Source organism: Mustela putorius, unplaced genomic scaffold, assembly GCF_011764305.1.
Source record: "Mustela putorius furo isolate JIRA1106 unplaced genomic scaffold, ASM1176430v1.1 tig00003845_pilon_pilon_pilon, whole genome shotgun sequence".
Classification (NCBI taxonomy): Eukaryota; Metazoa; Chordata; class Mammalia; order Carnivora; family Mustelidae; genus Mustela; species Mustela putorius.
Window position 1 is genome coordinate 52,280,689 of NW_025421998.1, and position 13,138 is coordinate 52,293,826.

The 13,138-nt window shown below is 33.9% G+C and overlaps 1 protein-coding gene across 5 annotated transcripts in view; it reads left to right on the forward strand.

Moving 5' to 3' along the window:
* The window catches only part of ITGB8 (integrin subunit beta 8), an 82,424-nt gene extending 71,853 nt beyond the window's left edge, over positions 1-10,571 (forward strand). For all 5 annotated transcript variants that reach the window (XM_013051679.2, XM_013051678.2, XM_013051680.2 and 2 more), the window contains 4 exons: positions 471-696; positions 1,926-2,032; positions 5,029-5,192; positions 5,287-10,571. In XM_013051679.2, the coding sequence (XP_012907133.1) occupies positions 471-696; positions 1,926-2,032; positions 5,029-5,192; positions 5,287-5,409 (620 nt within the window). In that variant the 3' untranslated portion in view covers positions 5,410-10,571. The remainder of the gene's footprint in view (positions 1-470; positions 697-1,925; positions 2,033-5,028; positions 5,193-5,286) is intronic.
* The last annotated feature ends 2,567 nt before the right edge of the window (positions 10,572-13,138 follow it).

Genomic DNA, 13,138 nt, shown 5'->3' on the forward strand with positions numbered 1-13,138 from the left:
GCAGCACTGAAGCCCTACAGGGGTTTGCCTCAAAAACCAGAATTATCCCAGGCCTTCAGCAATCATGAGAGACTACAGGAATAAATTATGGAAGCTATTAATCAAATACCCCTATTTTTCGGATTTTAAAACAATTAACATTACTTCAGCCTTTGTAGCTTTTTTTATTTTTGTGTGTTTTTAATTTAAAACTGAATGACCAGTGACCTGCAAGTGGCCAGGCAACCACCGCAGCAGAGATGTCACAACTGTCAGCACAACACTTAGCATCAGGAGATTCTCTACAACGGAACAGCTTTGAAAATGAGCACTCCTAAACCCTAGCATCGTTCTTATCAGACGAATAAAATGATGCTGTTTCCATTCACTTGATCATCAGTGTGTTATCCTGGAAAATGGGAGAGGATTTCATGTTTGGAAACACTTCACAGATCAGTGGCCCCAATAACTTCCTGGAGTGTCTGTTGCAGGGCATGGAGAGTGCGAAGCAGGCAGATGCCAGTGCTTCAGTGGCTGGGAAGGGGATCGCTGCCAGTGCCCATCAGCATCAGCCCAGCACTGTGTCAATTCGAAGGGCCAAGTGTGTAGTGGAAGAGGTACGTGTGTATGTGGCAGGTGTGAATGCACGGATCCCAGGAGCATCGGCCGCTTCTGTGAACACTGTCCCACGTGTCACACAGCCTGCAGTGAAAACTGGTATGTGTTCTCTAACTCCAAACATACAGAAACACACATAAAGCAGTTCTTCATTATAGATGGGTTCGTCCTTTTTTTATTTTGCCTTCCTTAACCTTAGAAGTTGCTGGATCTTCTCTACTAGGTAAGTTGTTATCATCATGCTAAAAAAGAACTGAATGGGGAATTTAGGAATTAGAAAACTTGAATTCGAATTTTTGGCCACTAGATAGATAGTTGTGAAAGCATCAGAATTGATCTAGGCATTCACTCCCTTACCTTTTTTGAAATAGGTTTGTTGTTTTAAAGAATAATATTCAGTGTCCATTGTTTTTTTCCCCAACTTTATATATATAACTGATATATAACTTTGTTTACACAAGGCTTAAGGTGTGCAACATGGTGACTAAAATAATAATAAGGATTATAATAAGACCTGATACAGTTCCATGACAGAACTAAGTTAGATGATTGACATAAAACAAAAATAACCCAACTTTTGTACTTGGTGCGTGATAATCTAGAATAAATGTTAGCTATTATTACTGGGTTTCTTTTATTTTTTTTATTTTTTTTTAATTATTTAAAAAATAAAGAAGGATAGTGGCTATGAAGCACCTCTGGAAATAAGTGATGGATGAGTAAAAGGTGACGTTTTGTGTCAGTAACTAATTTCCCAGAAACAGTTTGAGCCTGCTCAAAGATCACTACTCTAAACATTACTGTGCCTTCCAATTTGTTTCATTCAAAAATTTTAAGACATTTACTTTCTCAGATTGGTAGCTCAAGTAAATTTTTAAAATTATACATAGCAATTTATGTAACTCTCTTGGGGATGCAGTACTTAAACATAATATTGAAGTTATTGCTAATGAACCCAACCGAAACTTGAACTGTGTATTCATTGCTAAACTTTTCTAATAGTATAATATATATCCTCTAAAATACTTTTGTGGGTTTTATTTGAGATGAAAGCATCTTATGCATTTCCTACTTTCTTCTCAATACAGAAAATTCATTATTTTGATTTTATACATTAATAAAGTATTTCTAGTGGCTAGAATATAATTTTGCCATAGTATTAAATTCAGCCAGTATTACAAATAAATGTCATGGATTTCTTTCCCAGCTTTACATGGCTGCTGTCTAAAGCAGTACTATTCTATTTTGATATCTTATTTCTTGCAGAAAATACTGAGAGCTACAACCTTTTCAAAGATTAAATGTTTCACTTCTTTTCATCCTTATAGGAATTGTGTGCAATGCCTTCACCCTTACAACCTATCTCAAGCTATACTTGATCGTTGTAAAACCTCATGTGCTCTCATGGAACAGCATTATATGGATCAAACATCAGGTAAACCAAAGCTTAAAATACACTGAAGAGTATCTGCAGAGAATCACATTCCCCAAAAGGGCCCATAATTAATCATCCTAAAGAAAGGACTAACTGCTTCAGTGTTTTCAGTCATCCAGAAATGGTACTCTATAAAAAGCAGCTGAGTATATTTGCCATGGATTGGCTGAATTACTACATCTCCCATCCAATTACCCAGCTAAATTCTCATGCTGTGCCCCTCTGTAGAAGTACACCAAGCAGATTTACTACAAGGTCTCAGTGAGCCAAGAGTGTAAATTTCCTGTGTAGAGTCCTTACAGATAAACTATGGAGCCTTACTTATCTTTCGTAACCCAAACTTGCTTCCAGTTACAACGTTCCTCATGTAAAACCAAAATTTACTTTTCTGTTTCAGGTGGAGCCAAAAATCCTAAGTAGCAATGATCTGCTTTTGCAAAATATATAACTTAAGAAGGGCCATTCCTTTCTGGTATTTTCCATTCTGATGTAAATATAATTTATAGGTGAATGATTATAAATGCAGCATAATGGAAAAGGCATGAAACTTTTAGTCTGAAGAATTTGGTTTAACACATGTCCCTTTACACAAATAGAAAAGAAATACCAGCCCTCTTAAAAAACTTGTCCGAGCCTCATCTGTAATAAAGATAATAATACCAAACTCAAGGAATGTAGGTGATTAAATGAGCCAGTGAATATGAAAGAAATATGTGAATTAAAAGATTATATGCAAATGGAAAAAACATGTGAAAGCTGTGTTCAAAGACAACTTTCAGATAAAAATTCATTAGAAGCCAAAAGCCAGTACTCTACTTGGCTCAGGTGTAAGGTGTTAAAGTACACATGAATTAGAAATTAAGCTTAGAAATAATTAGAAATTATGTCCTCTTTGAAGACATTTCTACTGCTACTATTAGTTTTAGTCTCTTCTCCAACCTATAAAGACAATTCCAGCTCGTAGACTGCACAGAAGAATGAACTTTCTCCAGTTTTGTTTCCTTCTTCCCTTGTATGCACAGTGATCTTAGCCCATAATGAATTTGGCTTTGAAAGGAGCCCATGTGCTGCCAGCTGGGGCTGCAGCAATCACTACAGAAAGCCAAGTGCCTTCTCTAATAAATAGAGCCCTTACTGTCAACATGTCATTTATTATGTTAAGTAAACAAACCTACTCTGACCTAAGTGTGGTTACAACAAGTATTCCCTAAAAGCTCCTTAGGAAAAGCCCTTGCTTGACCTAAACTAAATGAGAGGCATAGCCAAGGCTAAATGTTTGTCTATCCAAATGACATTCTAAAATGCATGCAGATATGAGCCAGAAAATGTCCTCTATCCTAACCCATTAGAAATAGTTGTAAAATTTATTGGTAGCTAGGGGGCTCCCCTCCCCTTCACAACTATGGTGGATGGAGAGGGAAAGAGGACTTGTTAGCCACCTCTATTATCTATCCACTCAATCACACTTAAAGGGTGTTCTTCCAGTCTTCTGGCTAAGCTCCTCCTAGGCAAGAAGCCAATAAGTGGGATCAAGACACGTGTCCCCTTTAAGGATCTGCTTTAGCTGATTGACTAGTTCTAAATCAGCCAAGGGAAATGACAGTCTGTCAGGATGAAAGGCATGCTTGCCATAAACCTGAAGGTCACTGTGTTAGACTCGAAGGACACCACCTTTGAAATAAAGCATGCTGGATTCTCCCTGTGTGAGAGACCAGTAACAACAGGAAGTATGTGCTTACTTTTGGTATTTCTATTCCAATCAGTAGTTCTCTGGACTCCCTTTAGCCTTTCTTTCAAGGAAGCTTATCACTGACCAAAGAAAGCTGAGCTCTAAATGTTCCCACTTGGAGAGGAGCCCTTGCCTCATTTCTGAGTTCTTGGCTTATTCAAAAGCATGCTTGGTCATCCCTGCGAATTCAGACACAAATCACTCATGTATGGGTGACCGCTTTTCTCAATCTTGGCAGGGCCCCTCCCAAAAGGCCCTCTCAGAGAGAACTTCAGGCATTTAGGTGAAGTCCCCAAAGTCTGGAGAATAGGAAGAAAACACATGCCTCTTTAAGTCAGGAGGAAATTTTGTGTATCTGGGGCAGCTAGTGAATTCTGTGGAATACTGGCATATTGTGCAATGTTCCTCTTAGATTAGGGTAATACTTCTGGCATCCACAGAGCCTGCAGACTTTCCAACTAAGGTTTGCCAAAGGTCTGGTGCTAAAACAGAGACTTAGTATGCTCCTCCTCTTAATGCAGCATTTTCCTTTCATAGCTAGTAATTATTTGTTCTTGGAAAAAAAAAATACACAGTGGAATTTTTAGAAGCAAAATATGACAGATTTCGTTGACAAGTAAAAACTAAATTATAAAAAACTGAGGAAAGAGATTGGCATATTGTCCTGAGCTGGACACTCCTATTCCCTAGAGGCTACATGTTATATTAACAGAGATTTATACCACACTTTCAAAGGAAATACTTATTCATCTATTAGAATAGTACTGATTTTAGCTTCTGCAGTTGTTTATTTTCCATTACTGATGTGCAATGAATGAAAAGCAAGCATAACAAGAGAAACATATGTTGATACACAGAGCCATTAAATAATTTTTAAATCCTGTTTTCCACTTAATGATCAACAATGCACACCACAAAAACTGCCCCTCTCTGACATCAATAAAATTGTATTTGGTTAAGGAATTTGGGCACATTCCAGTTAATTCAATTAAAGAATCAAGCTGCAAAGAAATAATATTTTTGAAAACTTTAATTGTGGCTATTCTCCAAAACAAGGTATTCTCTTGGAAACATTTTAATAATAAATGTGCGATAAAAATTACAGTTTTATAATGTCAATAGTAATGACATTCTTCTGTTTCGAAAACGTAGATTTGCAAATATCTCTGGTCCTCTGAATTGAGATGAAGAACATTGTTTGCTTGTTAGAATCCTTTGATTTACTCATTCCAGTTTTTAATCCACTTATTTGTTTGCTTTATTACAGAATGTTTCTCTAGCCCAAGCTATTTAAGAATATTTTTCATCATCTTCATAGTTACATTCCTGATTGGGTTGCTTAAAGTCCTTATCATTAGACAGGTGATACTACAATGGAATAGTAATAAAATTAAGTCTTCGGCAGATTACAGGGGGTCGGCCTCAAAAAAGGTCAGTGAATTCTAAAAAACAACTACTATCTGTATGTCATTGTCTACTTTCAATATTTAGATGGTTAATTAATAATATTTTTTTCTCCACCAAGGACAAGTTGATTCTGCAAAGTGTTTGCACAAGAGCAGTAACCTACCGACGTGAGAAACCTGAAGAAATAAAAATGGATATCAGCAAATTAAATGCTCATGAAACTTTCAGGTGCAACTTCTAAAAAGATAAAAGTCCTTTATGGGGAACTGGATTTTTAATAATTGCTCCTAAAAACATATAATTTTAGAAGTCACAGGAGGAGACAAACTGTTCTAGATCATGCTGGTTGCTGGTTGTCCACTTGAATGAAGACTGACAAGCATCCTCATCATCATGTGACTCACATCGCTGCTGAATTTTTCAGAGAAAAATGTGTCTTACTACTGTTTGAGACTAGTGTCATTGTAGCACTTTACTGTAAAATATAACTTATTTAGATCAGCATAGAATGTAGATCATCTGAAGAGCACTGATTACACTTTACAGGTACCTGCCATTCCTATGCTTCCCAGAGAGAGACAATGCTATGTCACTACAAGGGTACAGTAATCCCTGCACCAAACATGCGGATGAAAAAATAAAAGGCAGTTATACTACTGTTGCCACACACTTCAACACTTGGCAGTAAAGAGACAAGAACATCTAGATGAATAAATGATTAGCGTCTCACTTATTCAAGAGGTTAATAGATAAAACTTTAATTTTGAGGGATATTGCTTTGGAAACTGAGTAGTGTTATGCATGTGTTTATGTTTTCTGCTTCTTACAAGATACTAATTTCAACATTCTCTCTTTGCCTTTATATTTTTTCTTTCTTACAGGATAAGTTTATATATGTCACAGATGACTGGATTATATAAGTGCTAAGTTACTACTGCCATAAAAACCTAATAATACAATGTCACTTTGTTAGAATACTGATTTTTAAAGTTGAATGTTTAATAAGGGACACTGTAAAGTAACATCAAAATCAGACAGCTTCATTGTGTGTAGACGTGGAGTCTTCTATACCTTCTTACCTGAAAAACTGGATGTTTCACCATTTCATTTGTCTAATCATCAGGTTGAAGATCACAAGGCATTTAGAAACTCTGCCTCAAGCAAAGTGCCATATTCTTTAGTGAGTTCTCGCAGATGTTTACTTCAAGTAGACATTAGCATTTTTCTAATTAAAAGCTATATTAAGCTATATTATTTTCACCCTTCTGTGCAGCCTAAGGAGTTCTTTTCCTGAACCACCTAAACCGTACTCACAAGAATTTTAAAAGTATACGATTGGAGGAGGCTAGACAATATCTTAGAAATAAGCTAATTCATCCTTTTACTTAAGGAACTAAAGCTCAGCAAGTTTAGATGATATCTCAAAAAACACCCAAGTGATTAAGTGGTAGCCTTTGAAGAGAACTTTTTATCTTCTTATTGCGAGGCTAGTGTTCATTCACAGTATCATGCTACCTCTTGAATCTTTAAAATATTTCATTGGAAGTATATTTCAATGTGATTAACTGAAGTCTTCAGTAAAGGGACAAGAAAAAATTCCAAAGCAAAGCAGAAAAGCGTAACAAACTGAATTCCATGATTGGCTTCCAGTCTTTCCTGCTAATCAGCTTCTAAGAGAATGCTGCATGGCCTAACTACAGGGAAATCCATTCACACCACAGCTTGTGAGTTGTGCAGAGCTCAGCCAGAGAGCCTGACACGGAAGCCATGAGCTTTTACCTTCCCCCATGGAAACTTCTTCACAATTACCATATCCCTACAGACTCACTGAGTCTGATTTTATTGGCTATAAGTCCAATAGTTCCGTGTGTAGTACAGAGATTTGCTTATGAAAACAAAGGAATTTGTTTAAAATGTTTTCTTATGATTAACTTCCCAAATTTGTCTTCCAGCACTTGAAGAAAAGCCAGATATTTGGATTTTAATGAAGACTAATTCCCACCCCATATTTTACCCCAAAGAGGATTTTAAAACATATAATAAGTTGTTCTGGAGCAAACAAGCACAGCAGCTCCATTAACTGTTCCCTACAGCCAAACCATTATGATGTTAAATTGAACTGTATTTCCTTCCCCAATGAGACTGGGGACAATGACATAATTCAGTACTGTGACTCACTTGTGTAAGATACCTTTGATCACCAAGGATAACATAAAGATCATATTCTGCAGGCTGCCTATCACACACAGTATCCATTTTTTAAAGAAAAATTGGATACCTGATAGCTCTCCAAAAGAAAAAAGTGGAAAACATCCATTCATTAAAATGCTGACAGTTAAAAAAAAAAAGAACATTATAATGTTCCTAAACTAATCTCCATGTGGAATGAATTATCCAAAGGAGCATAATAAAATGAAACTCTTAAAAATCAAGGGTTTATATTTTTATAATCTCACTAGTTTGCACTAATATAATGGACCAAGGCTGTTATCATAGGAAAAGACAAACTTCCAGATAGGCAGTTCAATGCTTGATGATGATTGTAGTTATGCTTGTGATGTCTTGTGCTTCCTTTTTTTACTTAAAGACCTAATTCTTAAAGATTTTAGAGCTTATATTTTACTTGAATAATGGATATTTTCCTGTAAAGTGGCTTATGAGAAGAGAATTAATATTTGACTAGCTAGAATTAATTAATAGGTAAGGGAGAACAGGGTATTCTTATTCTTAGATTAAATAATTTATGTAAATAGAGCCTATTTTCAACTAATATGACCATAGGAGCCTTTTGAGATTTGTGATATTAAACATATAATGAAATTTTAAATAGTTAACAAAGAACTTGAACAACAATTTTGGTACGAAAGCATTTTTGTGCTCTAAAGTACGTAATAATTTAGAAATGTGATATATATACACTACAATATAACTGTATGCATTTTATTTCTCTGGGGAGATCTTTACACCATAGTGTACATGGATTTATAAACATTTGATATCTTTTTTAGACACTTATTAATATGTATGAAGTCATAGACATGCTCTGCAAGACTCAAAAATTCACTTAAAAATCTGATTATGTATTGAATGTTCAGTGTAGCTGTGGTTTATAAGGATAAAAAATCTAAGATTAACAGAGTAGATTTATTTGGAGGCAAATTTTTCAAAACTTAAAATTGGTAGATGCATCAAATACAACACTTCACAAAAGGATAAATTCCAAATTTTTAAGAAACATTACTTAATTCCATTAAAAATATTCTTATGTATGACAATAAGTATACATGAGACACTGAAATATGAGTATGATGAAGTACAAAAATTTTTCTCCATAGAATTATATTCCTTCTGGTTACAAGGTATAGTAAATTAGACTCAATGACTTTTCCTTCCTTTCCTTGCTTCTGGTTTTCCTACTCACTATTCTTGAGATTGCCCTAAAACTCTGAGCTCAATAAGGCTTATTGTAAAAAATGACTCAAGGTAATGGTATAAGGGAGTTCTTCATTTCCAAAAATTTCTCAATGATTTCAAAATTCATCATGTAACTGAACCAAGACATACACATTAAAAACTAAGAATTTAAAATTTTCACAACCATTTGAGCTTCTTTCAGGTCTAAAGGGTTTGCAATCTGTATCTTTAATAAAAGTATTGAGTGAAATATAGCTATTTGGGAGTTCAATCATGTGTATTTTGTATTCTGTTTTAAATACTTAATATTTAATTCACAACTCTCCTTATTTATATTGACCTTAAGAACTCCATTTCATTCAGTGCAAACTGAGATATATTTTCAGAGAAGTATAAAACTAGCATTCTTTCAGATCATTTCATTTTTCTTTATAATTACTGTATGGCTAATTTATTATGGGTAACTATATGTATTCATATTTCATTGATTCTAAAATATCTAGTTTTGAATTCCACATTTCTAAAATTGTAATACATCTTAAAATTGGCATCTTAGATGCAGTGTTTGAAGTTGTACTTGAATAAGTATTAACTAATTCACCTTTAAATGTTCACGGGGATAAGGACACTCCTTATAAATATATTTGAGAACCCATTTATGATAATATGTGAGGCCAATTTTCAGTACAACTGAATCACATACAACTCATCAAGAAGTCTGTCTGATTATGAACTCAGACCCTATAGATCTTTAGGTTATAAAAGCTCTTTCATATTCCTATGTATACTTTATGCTAGTGGCTATGATTTCAGCAAAACTAATTGATAAGAATGGGTGGGTTTCTCCCAGTTTTGCTAACAAATTTTTAATCTTTCTATTCCTTTCTAAAGAATACTTTCATATGATCATCTCACTTTAAACAAAATTAACTGGAAAAATATAAGAAACCATCATAATTAGATTATATAGCATCTTGTATAAGTTATATGACAGAAGAAAAATATGATGCAACCAATCAGTACTGTAGGAAAAAAAATTTCCCTTCAAGTCCTCTCATTTTTTTATACTTCTTTCTCATTTCTGCCTTTTTGACTTTTTTCTTTGGCTTTGATAAATTTACCTTCAAGCCTATATAATGACTGTCATAAAACTGCATACTTAAGTTATTTGAATTATATGAAACAATTGTTCAGCTATCTGAGCAGCTGTTAATGAAATATCTGAGAGTAATAACACTACTCTTTTATCTACCTGGCATACTTTCCTGCATAAAATCTATCTTTGTTAGCTAACTCTATTAATCAGATTTCCAACCTCTGTGACCTATTTCAGTAAAAATTATTTAATCCATAAATATTAAAAAACAAAACAAACAAAAAAAACAAATGAAGTTATCAAGCATATAAATTGTGATTTGTGTAAAGAACACTTACTAACTTTACGCTGTATCACAGATAAATGTGATTTTGATAAGAATTCCCCACAATGGCAAAATTTATGACATAGAAACTTTAAGAATGTTGAACATGAAATATTTTAATTCTAAATTATAAGAAAATATAAATTTGCACATAATATAGAAAATAATTTTGTGTATATTTAACATAACTTTAAAACTATTTTACATTTACCAGTTACTTCATTAAAGTTTTTTAAACATCTGCAAAAATAATTTAGAAATGTTTTTAAGTTATCAGTAACATAACATTATTTGTTTCATTTAACAAGAACTGTCTTTGTAAAAAAATTAATATAGAGTATTTTTAAATTAAAATATTTGAATTTAAAATAGCTCTTATGAAAGAAATTCTCATTAAAAAAGTTTCTTACTATTTCTGGCTTTGAATTATAAGTAGTTAAATCACCTTAAATGATGCAGAAAATTGGGGAATAAGATAATTTCAGAAAATATACTATGAACCTGTTCATGCAATTCTGATTGACTACTAACTTCTGTTTTATGTATTTATTAAAGAGCTGACACTGTAGTTTGTTGTGAGATGTTTATTTTTCTAACAGAGCTTATAATAGTTATGACAAAGCATTTAATTAATGCATCATTCTGTTTAAAAGTAGGTATTAATCAATATGAAATTTTATGTTTTAAAATAAATATGTAAAGATCTAAGAATGCACAGAATACTTCTTTGTTTACCATTGTGTGTTACATGACCCTCAGAGCTGCCAGAAAATATCATATTTTCATACAAGGAAATTTAATATCATCTGTACATTGTCACTGGTAAAGGAAATTATATAATTCCACAAAGCTACTTCTAGAAAGTTACAGAGCCAATGATAAAGATGTGGGGCCATTCAAATTTCTCTCTTTGCTTTTGATAGCTGCCCAAAAGTGAAAGCAGAAAGAACATCCAAATTACAAAGAACTGAAAAATTAGCTAAAACATAAGTCAGGCTTTTTTTTTTTTTTACCAGCCAGAAACTACCATCAAATTGATACAAATGTAAGATGTTCATGAACTTCAATTGCCCATTTTTGAGAGCCATATTTTAACAACTGAAATTTATAGAATACCCTTATGTTGTGATTTTCCTCTGTTTAACCGAGGGGGCAAGAGTAAAGCAGATGAGGGGACAAGTTAAAAGTCAAATAAGACATGTGGACAGATTGCCTGTCATTAAGGAATTTCAATAGTTTGAAGGAAAAGGTATGTGTAGCACATCTAGAACAGTTGCACTGGGAAGATTAGATGGAATCTATCAGGAAGTCTCACAAGGACTTTATTTTTGAGAATTCACCCCAGATGGGTTCAGACTACAGTCTTTGAGGCTCAGAATCATGATTCTGTTATGAGCGCTGTTTGGCCCCATTCTTCCTTTCCACCTTCAATAACAGGATCCAAGTTTCAGTAGAGCACATAGCTAAGACTTAACTACCCCAGACTCTTTTGCAGCCAGACGATCAGAGGACTAAATTTTGCTGGTGAAATGGGAGAAGAGGGAGTATATGCAAACTGGATCTCACTTCCCCTTTCTCTCTCTTTGTCATCTGGAAAAATTGGAGCAGATATATTGGCCAAGGAAGTCCTATGCTGAAATTGTCAGAGCTTCCCCATCAGCCATCAGCTGCTTACCTCAAGATTGATACCTGGTAGGGAAATAATTCTTTTAGCTAAATGACTGCATTTGATGTTATAACAGTTGATGTTATAGCAGATAATCTACACTCTAACAAAGTGTTCTTTATACAATTATCTCACTGAATCTTCAGCAATTCTAACTAGCATTTCCCTTGATTTTTCAAATAAGAAATTGAGGCAAGAAGGTGTTAAGGACCTTGTATAAATACACATAGCCAGCAAGTTGCCAAGGTAGAATTCATGCCCAGATCTGTTTTTGTCTCCATAAATGACTGATTATATGTTCTTTGAGGATAGATTTTGCTAGTTTAACAAATTTTATTAGTTGAACTATGTCCCCACGCCCCCCCCCCAAAAAAATGTGCAATAAATTAACTTGGAGAGTTAATGTATGTGCAAAAGTACTACAGAGAAAAGAGTGAATAAACCTTAAAAATGTTTATGTTGGGGAGGTTTGTACTGGTCTAAGGTACCATAAGAAAGCATTTCAAGTTGTAACAAAAATTGCTAATGGATTGATGTTGGAGTATATCAAAGTTGGTCCACAGAGGAGAGCATTTGGCTTGGACTTTGAAGGAAAGGTGAGGGTGGATATATAGAAATGTGATGTCATCGAGAGTTAGGGGAATGGTCAAGCTGATAAAAGTGAGAATTCCATGTAAGAACATCAAAATCTTGTTAAGATAAGCACTGGATAATGAAAGGCAATAACCTACAGGTCCTAAGCTATGAATTTGACTTCCAGGGTTAGAAGTTTGAATTTTGGCTACTAGGAAAAAGCAAGTCCTAAAGTTTACACATAGAAAAGTGATATTATTGGAATTATATGTAGTTATCCATATTATATGGAATTATATATAATTACATATACTCACAAAAACCAAATATAATTTCTTAATTAAACATTAATTTCGTACCCCCTAATGCTGTCAATACTTTTTAATAATATTAAGGTTGAATCACTATGATGTACACCTGAAACTAATATAACATGTGTCAACTCTACTGAATTGAAAATTTCTTTTTAAATATTACTAAGTATTGGGGCAGCTGGGTGGCTCAGTGGGTTAAGCCTCTGCCTTCAGTTCAGGTCATGATCTCAGGGTCCTGGGATCGAGCCCTGCATCGGGCTCTCTGCTCAGCAGGGAGCCTGCTCCCCCACCCCTTGTCTGCCTCTCTGCCTACTTGTGATCTCTTTCTGTCAAATAAATAAATAAATTTTAAATTAATAAATAAATATTACTAAGTATTAATGCTATAAGATACTTTTTATACCCAATGAAATACTATTTAGTACTAATGTAAAAAAATTGGAAGTAAACAAAAGCAGAAATTAATTCAAAATCCAACTTTCTAATATCAATCACTTTCACATCTAGGTATATTTTCATTTTATTTTTCTATGTACTTTCCCATTTTTATTGTGCAAATAATGCATATTTATTATAAAACAT